This window comes from Microtus pennsylvanicus, chromosome 4 (genome assembly GCF_037038515.1).
Source record: "Microtus pennsylvanicus isolate mMicPen1 chromosome 4, mMicPen1.hap1, whole genome shotgun sequence".
Classification (NCBI taxonomy): domain Eukaryota; kingdom Metazoa; phylum Chordata; class Mammalia; order Rodentia; family Cricetidae; genus Microtus; species Microtus pennsylvanicus.
This window is the reverse complement of record NC_134582.1, coordinates 50,016,949-50,044,240: the sequence shown is the minus strand read 5'-3', so window position 1 is coordinate 50,044,240 and position 27,292 is coordinate 50,016,949. Positions and strand designations below refer to the sequence as shown.

The 27,292-nt window shown below is 46.4% G+C and overlaps 1 protein-coding gene across 1 annotated transcript in view; it reads left to right on the top strand.

Annotated features, from left to right (window-relative positions):
• The first annotated feature begins 727 nt into the window (after window positions 1–727).
• The window catches only part of Ercc3 (ERCC excision repair 3, TFIIH core complex helicase subunit), a 31,518-nt gene continuing 4,953 nt past the window's right edge, over window positions 728–27,292 (top strand). The window contains exons 1-12 of the mRNA XM_075969057.1: window positions 728–836; window positions 1,050–1,255; window positions 3,176–3,412; window positions 6,049–6,098; window positions 6,745–6,880; window positions 7,032–7,196; window positions 7,833–8,037; window positions 9,170–9,484; window positions 15,882–16,066; window positions 17,664–17,866; window positions 22,565–22,661; window positions 25,839–25,956. Of these exons, the coding sequence (XP_075825172.1) occupies window positions 809–836; window positions 1,050–1,255; window positions 3,176–3,412; window positions 6,049–6,098; window positions 6,745–6,880; window positions 7,032–7,196; window positions 7,833–8,037; window positions 9,170–9,484; window positions 15,882–16,066; window positions 17,664–17,866; window positions 22,565–22,661; window positions 25,839–25,956 (1,945 nt within the window). The 5' untranslated portion in view covers window positions 728–808. The remainder of the gene's footprint in view (window positions 837–1,049; window positions 1,256–3,175; window positions 3,413–6,048; window positions 6,099–6,744; window positions 6,881–7,031; window positions 7,197–7,832; window positions 8,038–9,169; window positions 9,485–15,881; window positions 16,067–17,663; window positions 17,867–22,564; window positions 22,662–25,838; window positions 25,957–27,292) is intronic.

Here is a 27,292-nt window from a genome sequence, read left to right as displayed (position 1 = left end):
TTTAAAACTGGACACTTGTCAAAAGCTGTGCGATCTGACCCAGTCAATGGGGAAAAGACATAATCAATGGGCAAAAGACATAATCACCAAACTTTTTAAAAACTACGCGAACGGACGGACTACTTGGTGTCCTTGTTAGTCCCTTTGGGTTCTCAAAAAGAATTTTCTTGCCGAGCTATTGTTCGTATCATCCTTGGTGAGGCCCCAAGAGTATTCTTTGGTTTCTGGTATAGAAAAAATTGGGCCACACCCTCTATCCAGGGCCACTCCATTTAGAATGCCACTGCCCATTTTATTTTCCTTAAAACAATGTGTATTTCCCACCTCTCGCGTTTAGAATTTAATTTCCACACACGAGGTGTGGTGGAACACGCCTGTAATCCCAGCTCATAGGGGCCTGAGGAAACCATCCAGGTTTGTTCACTGTCCTACCTTAGCGATCTAAGCGGTGGCCTCAACAAACACCAGAGCGAAGGCGGGGCATAGTGAATCACAGCACTCGAGAGGTCGAGGCAAGCAGATCTCTGAGTTGTGGGTCAGCCTGGTCTACAGGGCAAGTTAGTGCAAGGCCCCTAGAACCACATCAGGTTCAAAGCAAAACTTATGAGTGGAGGATGAACAATACATAGCCATAGCTCACTTTAGATTAGCTGTGGCAGAGTAGCGACTCTTCCGGTCCAAAGCTTCAGAGGTGGGATTTCCGATGGTCTGGGGTTGTACTTCCGGTATAGACCGGAAGTTCCTCTAAAAGTTACTCTTCAGGAATTTACGCGGTGTGGAGTGGTGGCTCCCTGATCCTGGAACTGTTATGGGCAAAAGAGACCGAGTAGACCGCGGTACGGACTCTTTGTAGCGGTCCTTGTCTCAGGGTTTGCTCCGGTCTGTTGGGTCCAGGAGATACGCTGCGGAGCCGGGTGGGAGGTGTTTGCGGGATTCCGGGGGTGATGCCGGGATGCAGAGCGCTGGCTCAGGAGAACTTAGCGTTCCCTGTGTAGTGCGGAGGGAATTGTAAAACCTTGCTGGGTTCACTTCTGTGTCTTCTGTCGCAGACAAGAAGAAGTCCAAAAAGAGGCAGTATGAGGAGGAAGAGGAAGACGAAGACGACACGCCTGGGAACGACTCTCAGGAGGCGGTGCCCTCAGCGGCAGGGAAACAGGTCGATGAGTCCAGCACCAAAGTTGATGAGTATGGAGCCAAGGACTACAGGCAGCAGATGCCGCTGAAAGGCGACCATACTTCCAGGCCCCTCTGGGTGGTAAGCATAGCCGAAAAGTCTGGGTGGCAGCTAAATCTTGGACATTCTCACACCTCCAAAATTCAAGAGTAAGGAATGCTGCTTTCCGAAGCAGCGGGGGCTGTAAGTGCACATTGGAATAGCTGGTGTGACCTGGGCGTTCGCTCTCCATTTCTCCACAGCCCACCACACAGTGGTGAATGCCAGATAACTCAGCAGGTAAAGGCTCTTGCTGTCAAGAGTGAGACTTGAGTCTGTACCAGTACCCACATGGTAGGAGAAGAGAACCTGCTTTGGCAAGTTGTCCCCTGACTTTCAACATCGGAACTGTGGCATGCATGTACTCAGACTTACACCACATACATTTAGTCAATCAATGTAGCATTTCTTTTTTTTTTATTGATTTCTATTGAGCTCTACATTTTTCTCTGCTCCCCTCCCTACTTCTCCCCTCCCCTTCACCCCTCTCCCAAGGTCCCCATGCTCCCAATTTACGCAGGAGATCTTGTCTTTTTCTACTTCCCATGTAGATAAGATCTATGTATGTCTCTCTTAGGGTCCTCATTGTTGTCTACGTTCTCTGGGATTGTGATTTGTGGGCTGGCTTTCTTTGCTTTGTGTTTAAAAACCACTTATGAGTGAGTACATGTGATAATTTCTTTCTGTGTCTGGGTTACCTCACTCAAAATGTTTTTTAGATCCACCCATTTGCCTGTGAAATTCAAGATGTTGTTATTTTTTTTCTGCTGTGTAGTACTCCAGTGTGTAAATTACCACATTTTCCTGATTCGTTCTTCAATCAAGGGGCATTTAAGTTGTTTCCAGGTTCTGGCTATGACAATCAAAGCTGCTATGAACGTAGTTGAGCACATGTCCTTGTGGTATGATTGAGCATCCTTTGGATATATACCCAAATGTGGTATTGCTGGGTCTTGAGGAAGGTTGTTTCCTAATTTTCTTAGCAGTCGCCACACTGACATCCAAAGGGGCTGTACCAGCTGGCACTTCCACAAGCAATGGAGGAGTGTTCCCTTTTCCCCACAACCTCTCCAGCATTCTTTCTTTTGTGTGGGGGATATGTGCACACATTGTGCAGGTATGCTCATGGGGGTGCTTCTAGAGCCGAGATTGATGTCAGGCCGTTTTCCTCAATCACTCGTCACCTATATGCCCAGCTCCCTGCTGGCTAGACTGATTGACCTGTGACCTCTCCCCTACTTCTGCCTGTGTGCCCACCCACCTATCCCCACCTCTAACCACCAGCTCCGGTTATACACATGCACTACTGTTCCTGGTAGATCAGGCACATGCATGACCTAAGCATGAACTCAGGTCCTCATGCTTGCATAGCAAGCTCTTTACCCACCGAGCCATCTCCCCAACCACTGAATAGTTTGTGTTAGGTAACAATTTACTTCCTCATTTTAAAAAAGATCTTTTAACTTTTATGTATGTCTGAGTTCCTGCATGTATGTGTGCCACATGTGTGTCTGGTTCCCGAGGAGGCCAGAAGAATGTGTCAGATCCCCTAAAGCCGGACTAACAGACTGTTATGAGCTGGGTCTTTGCGAGAGCAGCAATGCTCTAAACCCCTGAGCCATCTCTTTAGCCCCTTTGCAAGTTAATGGAAGGCATGCATTTAGTAGCTAAGTTTGCTTGACTTAAGATACATAATGTTCTACACACATTTTTATTCTAGCCAAAAGGCAGTTTGAAACTATGAAGTTAGGGAAGATTTCTGTGTATGGAACATTGGGAACCTTTTCTCTCTACTCTTCTATGTCTAATTAAAGTACTAGGACCCTTGCGGTTGCCGGAAGGACTGGTTTCAAGGATATCTTAGCAGTGGACAGCTTACCCTTTTTGATAATGACATGAGAACCTAGTGGTCTCTGCAGCCCATTAATGTCCTTGCCTGTTGTGTTTACTTGATGTTTTTAGGCTCCTGATGGCCACATTTTTCTGGAAGCCTTCTCTCCAGTTTACAAGTATGCCCAAGACTTCCTGGTGGCAATTGCAGAGCCAGTGTGCCGGCCTACTCATGTCCATGAATACAAGCTAACTGCCTACTCCCTCTACGCAGCTGTCAGTGTCGGGCTGCAGACCAGCGACATCACTGAGTACCTCAGAAAGCTCAGTAAGACTGGAGTTCCCGATGGCATCATCCAGTTTATTAAGGTGAGTTGCTAGTGGTTCTAACTGTCTTCATAATGTGGCAGTGGTGTGCTCAGGTACTGATATTGCCATCAAAATGTCTGGCTTGTATCTCCTTTGGTAGCACAGTAGCTGATTGCCTAGCTGCTGCTGCTTTGGATCCAGTTGTGGTTCTGGCTGAGGCTATGCTTCCTGTGAGTTGCTCCTAGCCCTGAAATAATAATTCAGGTCCAGTCTACTAACAAGGGTTATTTGGAAAACCAGCTCTGAATGGGTGGTGCTAGAGATCACATTTATAAGTATGTATGTATGTATGCATGTAAGTGTATATCTACAATTTATTTTTTGAAATTCTAACCCCGATATACCTGAATTTTTTAAGACTAAATGAGGCCATAAGAGTAAGACCTCACAATCAGGAAGATGCTTGTCTTTATTAGGAGACATCATACAGCTGTCATGAGTCCCTTCTTCATGGACTGTAGAGAGAAGGGTGGCTCTTTACCAGTCAGGAGACCTTGCCACAGTCTCTATCATCTGGGCCTGGTCCGTTCATCATGAACATCTAGAACTCTGAGAAAATCAATCTTTGTATGGTGTTTTAGGTAGTGAGCTCCATTTAAGGTTAAATACTTACTCAAGACCCATGGTAAATGAATTGTACTAGGGAAAGTCAGAACTTCAAATGTTGAAGTGAGGAGGGCTCCAGGGGAGTGGCAGTTGAATCAAAGAAGCGGGCGGTGAGTAGTTTGGTTACCATTAGCGAATCTGAAAGGGCTCCACATTGGATTTTACGTCTGTAAGCAGAATACCATGCATCCACTCCCAGAGAAGCCTTGGACTCCGCAGAGTTCTGCCGTGTTGTGGCGACATAGAGGGTTGCCCAAGGAGAATGCAGCAGAGCTAGGTCCGGTCTTGGTGGGGAGCTGCCTACCAGGATGATGGCGTTGGGGCAGTGCTGTGGCGGTCTGAGGGCAGCTGGAAATCTGATTGCGAGTCATCATTGCCAACACACAAATGACAGGATTTCTTCCAGCAGATTGGGAACCTGAGAGGATTTACACTATATTCCCTGTCACCAAGAAGCTTACATTGTGCTGGGATCAGAGGCATGGTGGCACCTGCCTCTGATCCCAGCTGTCCAGGGACATTGTGCTGGCATGGTGGCACCTGCCTCTGATCCCAGCTGTCCAGGGACATTGTGCTGGGCACGGTGGCACCTGCCTCTGATCCCAGCTGTCCAGGGACATTGTGCTGGCATGGTGGCACCTGCCTCTGATCCCAGCTGTCCAGGACCATTGTGCTGGGCACGGTGGCACCTGCCTCTGATCCCAGCTGTCCAGGGACATTGTGCTGGCATGGTGGCACCTGCCTCTGATCCCAGCTGTCCAGGAACATTGTGCTGGGCACAGTGGCACCTGCCTCTGATCCCAGCTGTCCAGGGACATTGTGCTGGCATGGTGGCACCTGCCTCTGATCCCAGCTGTCCAGGGACATTGTGCTGGCATGGTGGCACCTGCCTCTGATCCCAGCTGTCCAGGGACATTGTGCTGGCATGGTGGCACCTGCCTCTGATCCCAGCTGTCCAGGGACATTGTGCTGGGCACGGTGGCACCTGCCTCTGGTCCCCGCTGTCCAGGGACATTGTGCTGGGCACAGTGGCACCTGCCTCTGATCCCAGCTGTCCAGGGACATTGTGCTGGCATGGTGGCACCTGCCTCTGATCCCAGCTGTCCAGGACCATTGTGCTGGGCACGGTGGCACCTGCCTCTGATCCCCGCTGTCCAGGGACATTGTGCTGGGCACGGTGGCACCTGCCTCTGATCCCAGCTGTCCAGGAACATTGTGCTGGGCACGGTGGCACCTGCCTCTGATCCCCGCTGTCCAGGGACATTGTGCTGGGCACGGTGGCACCTGCCTCTGATCCCAGCTGTCCAGGAACATTGTGCTGGGCACGGTGGCACCTGCCTCTCTGATCCCCGCTGTCCAGGGACATTGTGCTGGGCACGGTGGCACCTGCCTCTGGTCCCCGCTGTCCAGGGACAAGAACTGAAAGGTCAAGGCCGGGCTGGTGGATTTATTAGAACTTGTCTCAGAATTTAAAAATAGAGGTGGAAGTGATTGGGGATGTAGCTTCACGGTCTTGAGTTCATTTGCCAAGAGACAGGGTTTCTCTGTGTACCCTTAGCTGTCCTGGAACTCCCTCTGTAGATCAGCCTGGACTTGGACTCACAGAGATTGATCTGTTTCTGCTCCCAGGTGCTGGGATTAAAGGCGTGTGCCACCCTGCCCAGTTGGGAAGATGAGAACACTGGTGGGAAGGCCTAACCTTTTGAGCTTACCTTGTGTAGCAGGTACTGCGGAGTACTCACTGTGTGCCTGATGACTTCTGGGAGCTATTTTAGTTCTGATGAGGCAGGATGAGCCTCCAGATCAGGATGGGGGCTGTGGACAAGCAGGGGAAACTAAAACGGGAAGCACAGCAGTACTTTTTAGCTAGGCATGTGAATTAGGTAGGAGGGGCTTCTTTCATCTCTAAAACAGCTCCCTTAAGGCAGATATGACTGCACATGGGTTTTCCTAGAGCAAGTCAACTCTTCAGGTGGCTGTGCTGAGGCATGGCGTCCTGGGGACTGAGATTTGCTGGTGCTCTCTTGCAGTTGTGTACTGTCAGCTATGGGAAAGTCAAGCTGGTCCTGAAGCACAACAGGTAAGAGGAGGTATGAGGTACCGCCCTCTGATGCCAGGGAGGAGGGAGGACTGTGGGTAGGGCTGGGCTCAGGCTCTGCTTGAGACAAAAATGGAAAATTGAGAGGACTTGGGAAGGGAAAGGAGTCCCTCACCCTGTAGTCTAGTTGACTTCCAGCTGATAATCAAGAATTCTAGCTGGGCGTGGTGGTGCACACCTTTGATCCCAGCGCTTAGGAGGCAGAAGCAGGCTGATTTCTGAGTTCAAGGCCAGCCTGGTCTCACAGAGTGAGTTCTAGGACAGCCAGGGCTACACAGAGAAACACTGACTTAAAAACAAAACAAAAAAACAAACAAGAAAAAAAAATTCTAGAAGTTAAAATTTGCAGTGTTACTTATCCACATGCAATAGTAGTTTCTATATAGATGTTTCAGAGAACGTTAGCAAAGCAGTGATCATACTCAGACTGCACGCATTTATGCCTTGCGTTCAGCTGTGCTCCTTCCTGTGACTCAGCGTGTTATGTCTTCACTTGTAGCTATTCGATCTGACAAAGGTGTGGGAAGTCATGAGGCTATAATTTTCAGATCATCTAGTTGAATTAGATGCAGAATGTTCTGGAAATGGTGTGCCGGTCAGTAGGGACTTCCCTCCTCCCTGCTTTTAGGTACTTTGTTGAAAGTTCCCACCCTGATGTCATCCAGCATCTTCTTCAAGACCCTGTGATCCGCGAATGTCGCTTGAGGAACGCGGAGGGGGAGGCTACGGAACTCATCACAGAGACCTTCACAAGCAGATCTGCTGTGCGTGAGCTTCTGGGTTACCTGGGGCTGGGAACTTAGGACCTCAGTTCTGTAACCCGGGAATGGCAGGCTAGCCGCCCTGCTGCTGTTGGCCCTTACAGCGTCAGTTCATGGCTGATAACAAGAGTCTCATGCTGCCTTTCTCTTCCAGATTTCTAAGACTGCAGATGGCAGTGGCGGGCCTTCTACCTCCCAGGTGGTAGATCCACAGGCCAAATCTGACATCCCCAAAGACCTGTTTGATTTTTATGAGCAAATGGACAAGGATGAGGAAGAGGAAGAAGAGACCCAGACAGTCTCCTTTGAAGTCAAGCAGGTTAGTGAATGCTTCCTGGTTTGTCTACCAGTCCAGCACCCTCTCTCCGAGAGAAAGGAATCCCTGTACGTTTCCGGTTTTGTTCTTACCAGTTGGCCCCTGATATTCTCCTGAGGTGATTATGGTCTGAATGTCCTTCTTGGGGCTAGGAGGCTGGTTTCCACAGGATCCATTTTGGTTCTGATTAAAGTTCATTTTGAGGAGACCAGGGATGTGCTCTGTTGGTAGAATAACTTTCCTAGCATGTCTAAGTCCCTGGGTTCAGTCACTAGCACCATATAAATGGTGTGGTAGTGTGTGTCTGAAATCTGAGCCTGGAAGGACGGAGGCCAGGAGGAGTCAGCAGTTCAGGGTCATCCTGGACTGCACAGTGAATTTAAGAGTGGCCTGGGCTAGATGCCACTTGTCTCACAAGAACCAAAGCAACAAGAAAAAACAACCCACTAAACAAAAAAAATTTGTTTTGCCCATGTTCCTAGTTTGTGCTGTTTTTCTATGCTAACCTTCTTGTTGGCAAGTAATATCTGAAATTGTGTTCATCTAGATAAAACTCCAGATATTGATCATGAGGCCTTTTTGAATGTCTTGAATGCGTTTCGGAGTTGAGATTCTCAGGTGTTCTCTGCTGGCTCCTAGGATATGATCGAGGAGCTGCAGAAGCGCTGCATCTACTTAGAGTACCCTCTGCTGGCAGAGTATGACTTCCGGAATGACTCTCTCAACCCTGACATCAACATTGACCTGAAGCCCACAGCCGTGCTCAGACCCTATCAGGAGAAGAGCCTGCGGAAGATGTTTGGAAACGGGCGAGCACGCTCTGGAGTCATCGTTCTTCCCTGTGGTAAGTGAGGCCTGAGTGGAGGAGGCTCTGCTTTTGTCTGCTGGCTGCCTCCTGCCCTACTCGGTGTGTCTCCCTGCTAGCACCTTACCTGTGAATGGCCATGGTCAGACCACTTCCTGGTTCTGGACTGAACTGATATTTATTGAAGTGCTTGCTTTGTGCCGCCCTTAGTCAAGGCCCTGCAGGTATATGAGAGCTCATTCAGTTGGCGCAGAGAATGGCTGTGAATGGCTCCACTAAGGAACCCGTGAAGTCCTGACTGATAATGGAGGTGTCAGAGAAACCTGGAGCTGTACGGGTAGACAGCCGTGCTGGCGGTGCTGCTGGGCATGTAGCACAGTTCCTACCCAGTGAAGTCAGTCTTGTAAAATGTAATCTGGAGGCTGCCTCTCCAGAAGTGTTGCTTGTTTCTGGATGGCTTGTGATGGGTGTGAGGAAAGGCAGCAGACACACGCGTTTGCACACACGCACCCCCTTTCGTCAAAGTTCACAATTCAGTGTCAGGTCTACCTAGGTTCACAACCAGAGGCCATTACAGATTCATCTGGGAACTCCAACCTGGATACAGTTTGCAGGGATGGGCCTCTGCCTTCAGTTCTCTTCAGAAAGCTTCACAGGTCAGAGATAAAGTGAAATCATTGAATAGTTTGATTTTTTTCATCTTAATCTTCTAATGGAAGGGGAAACTAAAGTAAGAAGTTCAAAGACTTTTGTCTTCTCTGACTTTGCCACGAGCGTGCACACTTTGTGCTTTCTTGAGCCTTGATTGTCCTATTAGTTTAAAGCTGTCATTTGCCTACAGTGTGTGCTGGGTACCTGTGACCATGGGCAAATGCTCTTCACTCCAGCCTTCCCTTCTTTAAACTAATGGTAGTAGGAGCATCCTTCTCATTGTTGGTTCTAACATTTTACCATTTATGTGAGAAACATATAAGGAGCTACCGAACAAGTACTAAGTGTGTCATCTCTTTATGAAGAATGCAGCCTGAAGCAGTGAGTGCCTCACAGATACTGTCTCTGAGGACCAGTTTATGGATTTTGCCTAGATTCTGGTCCTGTTGAGCCATTCTATCTGTTCCTGACCTTTGTTTCACTCTGCTGTTGGGTAGCATCACCCTTTGGTTGCTTGTAGGTGCTGGGAAGTCCCTGGTTGGTGTGACTGCTGCGTGTACTGTCAGAAAGCGCTGCCTGGTCCTGGGCAACTCGGCTGTGTCTGTGGAGCAGTGGAAAGCCCAGTTTAAGATGTGGTCAACCATCGATGACAGCCAGATCTGCCGCTTCACCTCGGATGCCAAGGACAAGCCCATCGGCTGCTCGATTGCCATTAGCACTTATTCTATGCTGGGCCACACCACCAAAAGGTCCTGGGAGGCTGAGAGAGTGATGGAGTGGCTCAAAACCCAGGAGTGGGGCCTCATGATCCTTGACGAGGTGCACACCATTCCAGGTGAGGAGGTGGAGGCTGACTGTCTATGCAGATAAAAGCTGACCCATTTGGAGGTTGCAGGTGACTGCTGTGTATTCTACCTACTGACTAGCAAAGAGCAAGCTCCAGGATAGCCAGGGCTACACAGAAAAACCCTTTCTCCAAAATAGTAGTAGTAATAATAATTTTATTATTATTATAATAAAATATTTTATTATATTATTATTGTGGGGTCACCACAACATGAGGAACTGTGTTAAAGGGTCGTTGAATTAAGAAGGTTGAGAGCCACTGATCTAGAATCAGAACGCAGCGTGGGTTGCCTTAGAATGCAGAGGAAAATGCGGACTGACTGAAAGTAGAGGTGCAGGAGATGTTCTAAAGCTAGACCATAGTCAGGGTTGCACAGCTCTAGAACTTACTAAAACCTGCTGGATTATACTCTAAATGGGTGACTTTTACAGCAGACTGATAGATTGTATCACTGATGCTGTTGTAAGAAAAAGATATGCCTGCAATTGGAGAAGTCAGATTTATATTACACACTGACAACTGATATTTCAGCCTTCTTTTAATGAAACACAACAGTATTTTTTACAGAGAACACTCAGAACACTGAAAATGGGCTGCCCACCGTTGGTGTCTTTTTTGTATGATGAGAGCTTTTCCAGGGTCTGTATATGTCTGAGGATAACTAGAGATGCTTATAGATGGTCCAGCAGAGACTGGATGTCTTTGAGAGCGAAAACGACAAGGTACTGGCCTTGTGGTAAAGAACTTGGCATGCACTGGCAGGTCGTGGCACACGTCTTTAATCCCAGCACTCAGGAGGCAGAGGCTGGCGGATCTCTGAGTTTGAGGCCAGCCTGGTCCACAAAGTGAGTTCCAGGACAGCCAGAACCGTTACATAGAGAAACCCTGTCTCGAAAAACAAACAAAACAAAAAAGACCCTGGCATGCTCAGACAGTGTCCGCAGAGAAGTTCTGAGAGAGCAGTCAAGGCTGCCCCGGTGCAGGTGCCAGAGCAGCTTCACAGCTCATAGACCCGGGTGGAGATGTGGCTTATACTGCTCATCTCTGAGGAAGAAGCCATCTAAGGATCGGAAACAGAGAGTAGCCTGAGCTGACTTACAATAGGAATCACTCTGGCTACTGAGCATAAGCACTTTGGGAGCAATGAAAGGAGTAGACTTAGAGAGTCCCAAGAGAAGGCTTGAGCCAGGGAGAAGACAGTAAGATGAAGGCAATCTGATTGGACAGGCCACAGAGATCCCATGAACAGGTTAAATTTGAGGGCAGAAAGGAAGGCAAAATCAAAGATGAGACTAAGGCTTTAGTTTGAGTGAAGGAAGCTCAGCAGGGCATTCATTGAAATGAGATAGCTTTGGAAACAGCTTGCTACTTACCAAGGAACAACCGGGAGTCTGTTAGACTTTAGACATACTGATTTGCATTGTCAGATGAATTCAGAATGTTAGGAAACAACATTAGCAAGGATATTCACATGCTGTGTCTGCACTAACGGTATAAGCATCATTAGCCATCAGGGAAATGACGATTAAGACACAAGATGTCACTTTACTCCAAATAAAATGGCTAAAATGAGAATCCTGGCATGACCAGTGCAGAGGAGGTTTTAGATCAGAGGCATCGCAGAGTTGATGGTTCCTCTAGAACAAATCGACATCCACTGTAAAATCACAGCATGATTTTTCTGTACACTGTTGGAAATGAGAAGAGATTTATGTAGAAATATCTATACTTAAATGTTTCCATAGCAACTCTATTCATAATCTCCAAAATTCAGTGGTCATCTGGGGATGTTTAGAATAGCAGACAACAGCACATCTGTACACCGGAACACAACTTGTCAGTAAAGAGGAATGAACATGCAATAGCTTGTCTAAGTTTCAGAGGCATGGTGCTGAAAGAAGTGTGTGGTTACGCGTACATGACATTGTCAAAAAGATACCATCATGTTAGTGAACAGGCCAGTGGTTGCTGGGGCAGCACTCAAGGAGGACACAAATGACCAGCATATTAGGCAGTTATGAGGGAGCAATGAATTGATCTATGTCCTGATTTTGGTGTAGACATACAAATATCTATCTATCTATCTATCTATCTATCTATCTATCTATCTATCTATCTATCTATCTATCTTCTACCTATCTATCTATTCAAATATATATATATTACAGTTCATGGAACTGATACCCCTTCCCTATCACATTTATTTTATGATAATTTAGAAACTCAACCTTCAAGAGTATGGGTGTCAGGTCTGCCAGCATTAAAGCTGATGGTGTAGAAAGTCGTATTTTAAATGAGTTTAAGATTGTTCTACAGTATTTCCCTTGGGCTGGGTATGAAGCCTGGGAGGGCTGAGAGTGTACTCTTCCTGAGAGTGTACTTAATGCATACTGCTGTTCTTAACTAAAATCTCAAATTCAGGAGTGTGGGAGCCTAGTATTAGGTCATAGTCCTAAAGTTCATAGTGTGGTCTCTGTTCTCTGGTCTGGTTCCCAACATCACTGGTTTGTCTTTGGGCATAAAAGTGAAACCAAGCTTTGAGTTCAGGCCTTTGAGTGTGTTGTGTAAGAGTTCCTGTGTTGAGCCAGGGGATGGTGGTATCTGCTTTTAATCTCAGTACTCAGGCAGAGGCAAGTGGATCTTTGTGAGTTTGAGGTAAACCTGGTCCACAGAGTGAGTTCCAGGACAGCCAGGGCTATACAGAGAAACCCCTGTGTCACAAAACAAAACACAAACAAACAAAACAATAGGAAGGAAGGAAGGGAGGGAGGGAGGGAGGGAGGGAGGGAGGGAGGGAGAAAGATTTCATATATTGAAGGCAATTCTCAGAGATGGTGGAGTTTTGAAGAGAAGGCTTTTGGTTGTGTGTATCACCGGCAGATGGGATTAATTCTGCTCTCTCGGGATCCCAGTTAGCTCCTGCTAACTGCAAGAGCAAGTGGTTATAAAAGAGCAAGGCTGGGGCTGGAGAGATGGCTCAGTGGTTAAGAGCATTGCCTGCTCTTCCAAAGGTCCTGAGTTCAATTCCCGGCAACCACATGGTGGCTCACAACCATCTGTAATGAGGTCTGGTGCCCTCTTCTGGCCTGCAGACAGACAGAATATTGCATACATAATAAATAAATAAATAAATAAATAAATAAATAAATAAATATTTGAAAATAAAAAATAAAAGAGCAAGGCTTCCAGACTCCGTGGGAGCTTTTCTGCATGTGTGATGCTGTATCTACTGTGAGGCTCTCACAGAGTCCACACAAGTGGAGCTACCTAATCTTGTACTTTAGTGTTCATTTTGCTCTGACAACGGAGGATGAACTAATAACACTGCGAGCCCTATTGACTGGCAGTCAAGCCCCAAGAGCTGCTATTAAATAGAGATGTGAGCAAATCAGTAAATTTTCTGATGTCCTACTTTGATTACATTGGATCCAGCAAAGCGCTTTATCTTTGAGGTCTCAAAAGATAAGCTTTTCTCTTACTGATTTTTTAAGAAGGAACCTTGTTGGGGCAATTTATTAATACTTTTGTGTTGTAATGAACTAGAAAAGCTCAGTTAGTACAGTGCTTGCCTAACACACGCACCTCTAGGTTTGCTCCCCAGCCTCATATAGATTAAAGGCATACACCACCACCCGGCCAGTCCTCCTGACTTAACAAGCATTTATTGAGCACTTTCCTTGGCATTAGAGATTCAGAGGTACAGTTGAGACATCCCAAATGAACTGTAGACTTAGCTTTACATAACAGTGATGCAAACTTCACCCAGAGGGAGGAAGGTGATGCCATTTATGTGAAATTCAAGGAGAAGGCAGACTTCTTTGACAGAAGTCAGGGTGGTGGTCTCTGTTGACAAAGGAGTGATGTGCTCAGTGCTCCATCTGTGACTGTGAAGGGTCCTCTCAGTACAGCGTGCCTCACTCACCTGGGGCAGTTGTGGTAGCTGCCAGAAATGGCCTAGAAGATGCAGATTCGAAAAAATTCAGATCAAGTTCTCCTTTGTCCCTGTTAGCTGTTCTGCCTCCCAGGCCTACACTGTGTTGCACTTGTTGCCTGAGTCTCCAATGCTCCTGTTAGAAAGGAAAGCCTGGGATCCTTTGCTGTTACTTGTTTGGGTCAGCAATCATTGCTCAGAGATAACCATGACATGAACGTTTTGTTTGCTTGTGCCTCCTTTTGTGTTTTGGTATAATTTTTGTTGTGTTTGCACATAGAAGTTTTCAAAAATTGTTTTTGTGTATGGTACTTAAAACTGATCATTTACTTGGAGTCTGTCCATTCTGTTCTTCTATGACTCTTTGGTTTGATTTGTCTTTTGGAATATTCTGGCCTCTTCATCTTCCAATTGGGTGGAATTGTCTATGTGTTGCTTTTATTGGTTAATGAATAAAGAAACTGCCATGGCCTGTTGATAGGGCAGAACTTAAGTAGGTAGGGAAAACTGGACTGAATGCTGGGAGAAGGAAGGCAAAGTCAGAGAGAAGCCATGGATCTTCTGCCTGAGGCAGACGCTGGGAACATTACCCGGTAAGCCACTGCCATTGGCAATACACACATTAATAGAAATCGGTTAAATTAATATGTAAGAGTTACCCAATAAAAAACTAGAGCTATTGGGCCAAGCAGTGATTTAATTATTACAGTTTCTGTGTGATTATTTTGGGTCTAAGCTAGCCAGGCAGCCGGGAACCGACAAGCGGCCTCTTTTCTCCAACAATTGGGTTTCTTTTTAGAGGATCATTGGCCCCACCTTTAATTATATTATAGACTAAACATGATACTGTGTGTACTGAAGATTGAAGCCAGGGTTTCATGTTTGTGAAGCTTCCACTGAGCTACACCTCCGACTCCATGAGTTAAACACTTTTTTTCCTCCTTTGGAAAAGCAGGCAAGCCAGGTTTTATTGAGTAGAGTAACAGCTCCCTGTGGGGGTGGGCTGTCCTCAAAACGTGTTGCCCAGCCCAAAACTCTTTTAAAAAAAAATTATATTTACTTTTGGGGAGAGCATGTGTATGCCATGTTCAGGGTTTGGAGGTCAGCAGGAGCTGATTCTCTCCTTCCACCATGTTGATGCCAGACTTTGAATTCAGGTCATTAAACCTGGCAGCAAGTGTTTTCATCTGCTAAGCCATCTCATTGGTCACCCAACTTAAAACATCTTAATCTTCTTCCAAAGTGTTAAAAGTTTTAAAAGCTGTGGCCATGGAAACCTACAAATTGGAGGACTAGGGTTCAAGTCTTGGGAACCCACAAACTCGGTGGATGTGCTAAGGTTTATCTGTAATCCTAGCACTCCTGTCTTGTAGGAAGACAGAGGTGGCAGCAACAGAATCCCTGGCATATGCAGTAGTACACCACAAAAAGACCCCGCCTCAGACAAGAAGGATGAGGTGGTCTTCTAATGTCCACACCTGTGCTGTAGCATGTGGGGAGCTGCATTCACACACATAAGCACACCCACACAAGAGTTTTAAAAAGTTGTTTCCCATTTATTTGTTTATTTGATAAAATCAGGAATTATAGGCAGGCGGTGGTGGTGCACGCCTTTAATCCCAGCACTCGGGAGGCAGGGGGAGGCGGATCTCTGAGTTTGAGGCCAACCTGTTCTACAAGAGCTAGTTTCAGGACAGGCTCCAAAGCTACAAAGAAACCCTGTCTTGAAAAACCACAAAAAAAAAAAAAAAAGGAAGAAAATGAAAGTTGCTTCTTGATGAAAGTAAGTCTCATTGGTATTGTTGGGTGTTTTGTTGAGACGGGTCTCACTCTAGTCCTGGCTGTCTTAGAACTAACTATATAGAACAGGCTGGCCTCAAACTCTGAACGATCCTCTTGTGTCTGCTTCCAGAGTGCTGAGTCTAAAGGCATGTACCACCATGCCTGATTTAAGTGCTATCTTTGTGGGAATCAGAGAAGGATGCTTAAGCAAACTAGTGACTGAGCTTCATCATTCCCGTGAGCTCTGTTTGCTCTCTGGTGTAAGGGGGAATGGTAGAAGGCAGAGCAGAGCTGGCTTCCTCTCTACCCCCACATCTCAGCTTCCCTAGCTGTAACCTGGGGACAAGCTTCAGGATGAATGATTTGTGTGGCTTGAAGTCAAGTCATATTTGCTACTGCTGTCTGGACTCTAGACAGTGTTGGTAGGAGAATTCTGGCATTTGTGAACTTGGAACTCCGTGAAGTCATTTATCCCTTGTTCTTCTTTCTATCTTTGAGCAGGTCTAAAGCCATGCTGAAACACTCTTGCTTTGTTGTTCTTGTCTGGAGCCAGAGTTCAGCTCTAGTCCCAGGGTCAGCCATATGGTGCGGCAGATCAGTGCCAAGCTTCAAGCTGTGTGTGGTTCCTTCTCAGTGTAGAAGTGATGATGTGAATCTTCCCTTTGTCCACAGCCAAAATGTTCCGGCGGGTACTGACCATTGTGCAGGCCCACTGTAAGCTAGGTTTGACTGCAACCCTTGTTCGGGAAGACGACAAAATCGTTGACTTAAATTTCCTGATTGGGCCCAAGCTTTATGAAGCCAACTGGATGGAGCTGCAGAACAACGGGTACATCGCCAAAGTCCAGTGTGCCGAGGTATTTGCACCCCTGAGTGGTTTGTGAAGTAAGGATTCCTCCAATGGGAGGAGTCTCCCATTCCTCATGGGCAGACAAACAGGTCAGGACCCAGTCTAAAGGAGCATGCCATACCTTGATAGGCGAGCCATACCCAGAGCACAGTGCGGTGGAATCCTCTGTCTCTGCCATGTGGTAAAGTTGGTAAGCCAGTATAGACCATGCCTCTGCTCCTCCTGTGATGAACTCTGGGCACTCTGTCCACCTTTGCCCTGCAGCATTGCTGCAACAGCCTGAGTGGGCAACCACTTAAACTAATTCCATTGCCAAAGTCCTAAGAAAATAGATTGGTCCTTATGGTGTTATTTCTGAGGACACATTTTTCTAATACTGTTTTTTAGTGAATACTGCACGAGTGTGTGCTAAAATCCATAGTCAAAGGTAAGTTTTTGAATGAATGACAAAACCATCCATCTGGCCTGTAACATGCTATATAGGTTGTAGGCTGGCTTTAACTTACAGAGATTCGCCTTCTGCTGCCTCTGCAGTTCTGAGATTAAAGATATGGCTCTATGTATTAAATTTGATTAATAGTTGTACTCTGGTTTTCCCTTCCTACCCATGGTCACGTTTTCTAAGACCCTCACTATACGTCAGATACTGCATAGTCTGAATCTCCTGACTTAATGGCATTCGCTTTGTAATTAAGCACTTGTTATGTAATAGAGTCATAAGTTCTGCTCTGTGAGGCTTGACAGAAAACCCAGCTGGAGTTTCCTTTTCTTCTTTACATTTTAATGGTATCAGAATCACACTTGCTGTGGCTCTTAGCAACCTCAGCATGAGTTTTATCTTTTCTTTGCCTAAGTCAAGTACTTTCAAGTAGAGGAGGAACTTCATGGCATCTCTTTGGTATATTTAAGCTGCCAGCATCACTGTACGTGTACTTTAAGGCTATTAGTAGTATTCCTAAGTGAGTGTTACTTAAGTACAAGCATTGCAGTACTGGGCCAGGCGGTACAGTAATTAAGACTGCGGTTCATGAGCAGGAATTATGTACAGTGCAGATAAGCTAGAGCAGGAGATGATTGACAGTCTGGGCGTAGTAGAATGGGTGTGCGTAAGATTTCATTACTCAAATGCTGTCAGTTTAAACTTCGTGAGTTGTGTCTGGTGGATTTTTCCATTTAGTATTTTTAGACATTTGATTGTATGAAACTGGAGTCATGGAATAAAGAATGACTTATATTGAGATAAAAATTCACCTACCATTGTTTTTGCTTTTTTAATTAAAAAAGTATTTCTTGTGTGTGTGTCTGTCTGTCTGTGTCTGTGTGTGCGCGCATGAGGCATACACATGCCTCAGTGTGCCTGTGTAAGGTGAGGACTACTCTCGGGGATTGTATCTCTCTTACTACCTTCTGGAGTCTGAGAATCAAACTCAGATCACTAGGCTTTGTAAGTCCAAGTACCTCTGCTTGTTGAGCCATCCAAGCCACTGATACTTGAATTTTCTTTCGAAGCTGATTCTGCTAAATAAACAGTATCAAAGGTCCTTAATGGTGTGATGTTTTGTTTTGCAAAATGATCCCCTTATCCCTTATTCTTACTGTCTCAGGTTTGGTGCCCGATGTCTCCTGAGTTCTACCGGGAGTATGTGGCAATTAAAACTAAGAAGCGCATCCTGCTGTACACCATGAATCCCAACAAGTTCCGAGCCTGCCAGTTTCTGATCAAGTTCCATGAGCGGAGGAATGACAAGATTATTGTCTTTGCCGACAACGTATTTGCCTTGAAGGAATATGCCATTCGGTTGAACAAGTAAGAGATAAAATTTTTGACTTGCCTCCAAATCCCCTTGCCGTTGAGAATATGGGGATGCCTGTTTCTGTGACCTCTCAAGAACTCTCTGGGATCTAAGGATTTCTGTTCTCTGCCCTTTCTCAGTAGCTGGCAAGACATAGGAGCATATAGTCATGGTCAGAGGCTAGCAGCTGTAGAAAAGAAAGAGGAGTCTGATCTCCCAGCACTGGACTCCAAAGGCCAATGAGTCAATGGTTCAAGCTAAGTGAGAGCTGGGATTGGAGCTGAGGCCAGATTGCACAATCCCGGGTCAGTAGGGCAAGGTGGAGTGGCTCGTATCCCAGGTGTACTAGCTTTTCTCATCTCTGTGACCTGATAGACTTCACTGAAGGGAAGAGAGGCTCATTTGGGCTCATGTTTCAGGGCTGTGGTCTGTTGTGATAGATGAGCAGTTTCTGGTACCTGTTTGCCTACCCAGTTCCCTGAAGGAGCCACTTTCAACTCTTTTGTGTTTACTTTTTTTTACTTTTTAGCTGGTAGCTTTGTGACAATTTTTGGTTTGTTGTTATAGAAATTGCCTATTGACTTCTAGTGTGAGAGTTGAGGTTTAGCTTTCTTGCATATGACATTCTGCACTCCTCCTTCCTAACATGATAACAGTCTGAACTGGGGGTTAAACGAATCGTCAGTGTTACATTGTTCTGACTGTGCCAGCATTGTCCAGGCAGGGTTTTACAGTATGCTCTGATTGCATTTTTTTTAATGAACATGTTTTGTTTTTCCTGAAAATTATACTTGCTTTGTTGCTTTGGCTTTCTGCATATTAATTCTTCCCCAAATTCCTTTTGTAAGCATGAGCCCCCTCTCAGTAGCATCATGGACCTCTCAGCTGTTTTTCTTTCCTGCTGGACTCCTGCTCCTCATTCTTCCACTCTTCTCTGGCCTGTAGGACGAGAGCTGTCCCCGCTGCCATCGTGGAGCTTTCTGTAGACGCATCTTAGAAATCCCCAGAGCAGTTTCTTGCATTGGAGCTTCATCTACAGTCTCAAAGCTGGGCACATGACCTGGCAGGTTGAAGGAGGGAAACTTTGTCATCTTTGAATTCTTCATTTCCTTTCTCCTACCTGTCTCCCTCTGTTAGTTAGGGTTTCTAATGCTGTGAAGAGACACCATGACCACAGCAACTTTTATAAAGGAAAACATTTAATTGGGGTGGCTCGCTTGCAGTTCAGAGGTTCACGTCATTGTCATCCTGGTGGGAGATGGTGGTGTGCAGGCAGACATGGTTCTGGAGAAGTATCTGAGAGTTCTGTATCTTGCAGGCAACAGGAAGTGATCTGACACACTGGGCAGTGTCTTGAGCATATGTGAGACTTCAAAGCCCGCCCTCACAGTGACACACTTCCTCCAACAAAGCCACACGTCCCAATAGTGGCACTCCCTTTGGGGGCCATTTTCTTTCAAACCATGGCACTCTGGAACCCATCTTCACTTTCCAGTTCCATTCTCTTATCACTCCCATATCCCTTCTTCTTCACAACATGTTTTCTTTTCTTACTGTGGACTCTGGGCCTTGTTTATTCTTAGCTTGTGGCAAAAGCCCTGGTATGTGTCAGAGAACTTCCAGCTGTCTCCGTCTTCCTATCTTCATTGCAGTCCACTACAGGACACTGATGCTGTGTGACAGTGGGGGTGGGCAGAGGACACATCAGATTTCCATCTATGTGGCCACAGGAAGGCGATTTGCCCCTCTGAACCTCTTTTGCCTCTTGGTCACTTTGAGCTGCTCCACTTATCACAGAGGATGCTTGTGCCTGGTGTCCCTGTTCACTACAAGTGAGAATCCCGTCATGGTGGGAATGGTACCTCGTTCCATTTCAGTGTGGGAGAAGCCTCGTAATTCAGGGGCCTGCAACTGTACGAGTTATTTTCCAGATGGTCGGAGGACTTTAAAAAGGAAGCCCTAAACCTGCTTTGATGAGTGTGGCTTCCTAGCATTTTCTCTAGCGTAATATGCAGAAAATGTTAGGGTTATGCGGGACCCTGGATCCTCACAGTGCCAGGGACATCTGGGCTGTCCAAAGGCCCCTGTCTGAATGTGCAGCTGTTTAGGCCCTGCCCAGCCTCCCCACAAATAAGACCAAGTGTTAAGGGAGAACAGCTCAAGGCTGGTTCCTTTCTGCTCCTTCTTCTTCTTCTTCTTCTTCTTCTTCTTCTTCTTCTTCTTCTTCTTCTTCTTCTTCTTCTTCTTTTTTTTTTTTTTTTTTGGTTTTTCGAGACAGGGTTTCACTGTGGTTTTGGAGCCTGTCCTGGAACTAGCTCTTGTAGACCAGGCTGGTCTCGAACTCACAGAGATCCACCTGCCTCTGCCTCCCACATGCTGGGATTAAAGGCTTGCGCCATCACTCACTTCTTGAAGGACGGACTCCAGCGTCTTCATTTTCAGCTGCCCTTTGGCTAGGGTGCAACAGTGTTTTTCTTGCTTGTTCCCACCATTTTGTAAAATCAATAGACTCTGCCTCGAGCTATAGACCCTGAGGCAGGAAAAAGCAAAGCTGAAAAGGTGCTAGAATTCATGGTGCTCACAAGTTTTGTTGGTTCTCAGAAGACAGGCAAGAGAATCATGAGTTTGAGCCAGCCTGGCTACATTGTAATTTCCAGACCGGCGTGCAGTACCTATGAAGCCATATCTTAAAACAAAACAATACACAACTAAACCAACCAGAAAAACAAAACAAACAAAGAAGAGAAGGGATTGTGGAGAGTGGTGAGCCTGGGCCTGTACTCCGGGGGAAGGGGGGAGGGGTGTTGGTGAGAAGAGAGGTCTGCAGCACTCGGTGTCACAGCTCTACTGACTGCCGACATGACAGGGCTTCCTCGGGTGTTAGCTGCTGGACTTTGAGGGCAAAAGGCCAGACTTCAGCAGTCCTAACAGACAAGGATTGGTAAAAAACAGAGACAGGTTTATTTAGTCAATGTGTTTTGGCAAGAGAAATAGGAGGAGGTGTCCAGTGGCCCCAGGTTCATCCACCTAAGAGTTTGATGCATTGAGACAAGGGCCGAGGCACACATAATTAAGCAGTTCTGGCCAAGGTGTGACCCAGCATCCTTGTGTCAGCCTGGGTCCTACAGGATGGGCTGATAAGCTGTGAATAGTGTTATACCTGGCTCCTGCAGCTCACCAGTTCTAGGATATGTAGTCTTCCCATGTAGACAGTTATGCTCACAATCATGTGTGGAGGGGTTATCTGTCCTGCCACAGGCTTTGTTCTTCTCTAATCCAAGGAGAATGTGAGTGTAGGACAGTAACATCTGTACTTCATCCTTTTTGGTTGTTGTTCCTTTTTTTTCTTAAGTATTTTACATTTATTGAAAATAAATTATTTTCTCACAGAATGTATCTTGATTACAGTTTCCCCTCCCTCTTCTCTCAGCTCCCCCTTTCTCTCCACATCCACTCTCTTCCTGTCTTTCATTAGAAAAGAACAGGCTTCTGAGAGAACAACCAAACATGACAAAATAAAATATAATAAAATAAAACAAAAACCATGACATACAGGCTGGACAAGTGTGCCTTCATCGATGCTTTGCTAGGATGAGACAGGTTGGGTAGGCAGACATTCCTAAGCAACTGTCATGGTGTCTTACTTAGTTACTGTTCCATTGCTGTGAAAAGATGCCATGACCAAGGCAACTTATAAAAGGAGTGTTGAATTTGGACTAATGGAGTCAAAGAGAGCTCATAATGGTGGAGAAGGCATGGCAGTAGGAACAGCTAAGCGCGCCCATCTTGATCCTCAAGTAGGAGGCAGAGGGGGCACTAAGAATGATAGGAGACTTGAAACCTCCAATCCGCCCTAGTGGTCCGCCTCCTTTGACAAGGACACAGTTCCCAGTCCTTCCCAAACAGTTCTACCAACTGGGGACCAAATGTCCAAACATACGCACCTGTGGGGCCCCTTCTCATTCAAACCACCACACATGCCTATGCATAGTCAAGCAGAATTTATCCTTAAGAAAAGGATACAGGCCTGATGGTGGTGGCGCACACCTTTAATCCTGGCACTCTGGAGGCAAAGGCAAGCAGATCTCTGTGGGTTTGAGACTAGCCTGGTCTACAAGAGCTAGTTCCAGAACAGGCCCCAAAGCTACAGAGAAGCCCTGACTCGAAAAACTGAAAAGAAAAGAAAAGAGAGAGAGAGAGAGAGAGAGAGAGAGAGAGAGAGAGAGAGAGAGAGAAGAAAAGAAAAGAAAGAAAGGAAGAAATGAAGGAAGAACGAATACAGGTAGACAGATCTCTGTGAGTTTGAGGCTAGCCTGGTTCACAGAGCTAGTTCCAGGACAGCTAGGGCTGGTATACAGAAAAAAGGAGAAAGAAAGAAGAGGACACAAACATGAAATGCAAGCAAAGATGCCAAGCTTGAACCCTGCTTTAGTTACCTTGTGAGCCCAGGTGAGCAGTCAGTACTTTTCCCCAAAGCGGTTTCTTTTTTATTTTTTCTTTCTGTTTTTCGAGACAGAATTCTGTAGCTTTGGAGCCTGTCCTGGAACTAGCTCTGTAGACCAGGCTGGCCTCAAACTCACAAAGATCTGCCTGTCTCTGCCTCCTGAGTGCTGGGATTAAAGGTGTGCGCCATCACCGCCCAGCTAGCAAAAGTAGTTTCTGATCCCATTTGTGATCCTGTGTTGTTTCTAAAACCCCTTGTTATTCTCTAGACCTTTCATCCATGGGCCCACGTCCCAGACAGAGAGGATGCAGATTCTCCAGAACTTCAAGCACAACCCCAAAATCAACACTATCTTCATCTCCAAGGTATGTGGCACTGGATGGTGGGACCGTGAGGTGCACCTGAGCTCTTAGACATGGTTCATACCTGCTAAAGACCTCCTGTGCTTGCTTTCCGGCCCAGGATGATGGTTAGGTGTAGTACTATGGGCGGCTAGGCTGCGTCCCCAGCACCCTGGCTGCCTGGCTAGCTTATGCCCGAAATAACAACACACAAACTGTATTCATTTAATCACTGCTTTGGCCCATTCCTATCTAGCCTCTTCTAGGCTAATTCTCACATATTAATTTAGCCCATTTCTAATCATCTGTGTAGCGCCCCTAGGTGCGCTTACCGGGAAGATTCTAGCCTATGTCCATCCTGGGTCGGAGCTTCATCGCGTGCGTCTGCCTGGGAGCTGGGAGCATGGCATCTCTTCTGAGGCCTCTGCTCCCGAGAGGAGAGCTGTGGAGTCTGACCTCACTTCTTCTTCCTCCCAGCGTTCTGTTCTGTTTACTCCTCCCACCTATCTTCTAACCAATGAGGGCCAAGCAGTTTCTTTTTATTTAACCAATGACCTTCCTCCATCAGTTAGGGAGTGGCAGCTCTGGGAGGTGTGAAATAACGGAGGGTTCTTATGTCTTACAGGTTATCTGTGGGGATGGTTTGCTCCTCGGGTTTGTTCCACATCTCCCTGGGAAGTAGAGATTTAAATTGTATTTCCTTTATAGAAGGCACTAATGTGTGCTACCTACTGTGGCAAAAGCAGGTATTTGGTTGACGCTTCTTTTTGGAGCTGGAGATGCTGGATTTTGGGAAGCTTCTGTCCTGGTGCCTGATGTGCCTTGATGGTGGGTGGCCAGTGCCACAGTGGACTTGGTCGACCAAGCTTCAGGGTGGTGTCACTGCCACCATATGATCCAGGGTTTTTCTTCTATTTGTTTATTATATTCTGGTTTCTAGCACTTGCTGTCTTGGAACTCACTCTGTAGACCAGGCTGGCCTCTGCCTTCTAAGCACTGGGATTAAAGGCATACATCACTCTTCCCTCCCTCCCTCCCTCCCTCCCTCCCTCCCTCCCTCCCTCTCTCTCTCCCTCCCTCTCTCTCTCCCTCCCTTCTTCCTTCCTGTCTTTATTTATTTAGCTGTTGTTGTTTTGGCTTTTTGAGACATGGTTTCTCTGTGTAGCCCTGGCTATCCTTGACTCACTCTCTAGACCAAGGTGGCCTCAAACACAGAGATCTTCCTGCCTCTGAAGTGATGGGATTAAAGGATTGTGCCACCGCTGTCTGACCCGGTGGTGTAAAACAAGTCTTTTTAATCTTTTTTCACTCGTTATCTCTTCACTCAAGACATTTTTATGTGTGTGAAAGGCCTGGGGCTTGGGGTTCAGCTGAGACTGCAGTGGATGTTCTTTTGTTTGTTAGGAGAGCCCTGCATAATGGGCACACATAGATGGCCGCAGCGTGGCCAGGTGGGAGTCCTGGAAGGAAGTTTCACAGCACAACAAGCCCGCCGCCAGGGAGGAGTGGGCAGGTCCAATTGCTGGGGCCAGGGAGGTGTAGCCCTAGGTACATTTGTTCAGTTAGCTGGCTCAAGTTTTTAGTCTGACATCCTGAAGTCTGTGCACTTTTTTGGGAAGTAAGAATGGCGCCTGTCACTGTCCTGGAATCTGGGTTCCTGGTTTCCAAACCCATAAGCACGTACGAATCTGTCTCTGTAGTGGCCAGGATCCCAGAACCAACTATAGCAGCGGAGACTGTTGTTAAAGATGAAAGGGAATTCTCCCATCAGTGTGGTGGACTTGCTTGCTGCTTTTACTGAAGATTAGATCTCAGCAGACACCGCAGGATATAGAAGATTCTATTGTAGACTGTAGAACATTGTCAATGTTTTTCAGAGTTGATGGATTCTTTTTTTTTAATAATTGTCAGTGCTGAGAATGCAGTTTTGCATAAATACATAGTTCAAAACAGCAGAAGTATGCTTGGAGCCATTTCAGAGACTGTTGGAAATTCTGTTCTAATCCTAAGCCCAAATTTACGGAATGATTTTTTTTTTAAATGAAATTCAGGAGTTAAGCATTAAAACAACAGTTTTTAAAGTTAAGCGTTCTAACACAAAGATGTACTAATTCAACACTCACATGCTTGGGGATGATTGTAGGAAAATACCAAAGCCTTTGTTTTCCGTAATTACACCATCCTAGAAGAACAGAGAAGTTTGTATGCACAGTCGAGGTTTTCAGCAACTTTTGTTTGTGTTGCAAGGTGAGGACAAGCACAGAGCACAGTGTGTGCTGTCTGTAGTGAGAGTGTGTACTTGATAAACACTTAGAAACCTTTAAAATGTTCACTCATTTATTTGGGAGAGGGGTAGCACAAATTTGCCATGTTGTATGTGTGGAGGTCAGAGGACAACCTGTGGGAATTGCTTCTTTCCTTTTGTTCCATGGGTCCCAGGGATTGAAATGAGGTCTTCAGCCTGGGAGGCAAGCACCTCAGACACCATAACCCATAGTTTCAGAAGCTGCCATTTAGATTCAGGTGAAGAAGGAACTAAAGTCTAGAGGACAGGCGTATTTCCAGTCTGGTGGTCGTGGCTGGAAATGCTCTTCCTGTTTGTGGCTGGGGACCTCTCTGGGCTGAGACCCCCGCTGAGGAGCTGGTGCTCAGTGAGGTCTGTGTGCGTGGTGCCCTTCGTTGTCTGTCCCACCTGTGCTGCTGCCGTTGTCACCAAGTAAGACTGGTTTTTGTACAGACCCATCCATTTCTGCAGCACAAAGAGAAAATTATGGCTAGGTTCTGGAGAGGTCCACTGTGAAGAGGAAAAGAGGATGTTTCTCTAAATCATCCCCAACACTAACTTCAAGTCTCACCCAGGGATGGATGGGGAGGTTGCTTAGTGGGAGAACACATGCTTGGCCTGCCTGAAGCCCTAATTCCATTCTCAGAATACTGAAATTGAAAACTTAAATCTGGCCGGGCGGTGGTGGCGCACGCCTTTAATCCCAGCACTTGGGAGGCAGAGGCAGGCGGATCTCTGTGAGTTCGAGACCAGCCTGGTCTACAAGAGCTAGTTCCAGGACAGGCTCCAAAACCACAGAGAAACCCTGTCTCGAAAAACAAAAAAAACAAAAAAAAAAAAAAAAGAAAACTTAAATCTGGACTAGTTGATGGTCTTCTGTTCTTACTGTTCCCATATAAAACTACTTATTTCTGCAGGTCGGTGACACATCCTTCGATCTGCCAGAAGCAAACGTCCTCATTCAGATCTCCTCCCACGGTGGCTCCAGAAGGCAGGAAGCCCAGAGGCTGGGGCGCGTACTCCGAGCCAAAAAAGGTAAAGGCTGCCTTTCCCCTGCTGCCTCAGGCAGGTTAGGAAGAGTGGGGGTGAGCTGCTGGTGTATCCAGTCACAGTGTGCTCTTTGCTTCAAGCTTGGAGACCTTGATGGGAAGGGCCCAAAGCAGAGCTCAGAGCCCAGAACAGAATCTTCATTACTTCTCATGCCATGGGGGTCCATGTTCTCCATGGTATCTTTAAATGGCTTTTATTTTATTTTTATTTTTGGTTTTTCAAGATAGAGTTTCTCTGTAGCTTTGGAAACTGTCCTGGGACTCACTCTGTAGACCAGGCTGACCTTGAACTCACAGAGATTTGCCGGCCTTAATGGCCTTAATCTCCCAAATGATTGAAGGCGTGCACCAACACACCTGGCTTGATGACTGTTTTTACTAGTAACTTCAGCTCCACTGGATCTTAACACCCTCTTCTGTTTTTTTTTAATTAATTAATTTATTTATTTATTATGTATGCAATATTCTGTCTGTGTGTATGCCTGCAGGCCAGAAGAGGGCACCAGACCCCATTACAGATGGTTGTGAGCCACCATGTGGTTGCTGGGAATTGAACTCAGGACCTTTGGAAGAGCAGGCAGGGCTCTTAACCACTGAGCCATCTCTCCAGCCCCCTCTCTTCTGGTCTTTTTAAGTGCATACACGTGGCATCTACTCACACAGACATGCAAACATACACGTCAAATCAGAAATAAAGTCTAAAGTTGAACGCTGCTCTGGCCTCCACACTGTGGTCCTCTCATGACAGCTGTCTGTCTGTTCCCACTCTCGCTGCAGTTCTTCAGGCTTTCAGGGAAGCCTCTTCTTCCCTTTAAGGCCTCCTGTTTCTACCACCAATATTGTAGCCTTTCTGTCTGATTGCTTTCCTTCCACCATACCATGTCAGGGTCTCTAACCTGAAAAACCTCGGATGCACACCTCTCAAGACAGCTAGGCTGAGGCAACTGCATGGTTCCCTACATGCATTGAGACGCAGCCATGGCCTGAGGCTCTCTCGTTATACTAAACCTCATTTCTGAAAGGAACTTGCGTGTTTGCTTTCCTTTGCAGACCAATCACTGTGGCCCTTTGATGGTTGTTTTAACAGGTTTCCAGGATCAAACTCGGATCACCAAGCTTGGCAACATGTGCCATTATCCTCTTTACCATCTCCTTGTCCTCTTTGTTTCTTTTTAAGTTTATTTGTTTTTAGGTTTGCCATGCTGGGGATTAAACCCAGGCCCTCTTTAAGCATGCTAGGGCAAATTTCCTGCTGCCGAGCAATGTCCTCAGCCCTTTTCTCCCTCACTTGATGGTGATCTTCAGAGCAGACTGAATGTTAA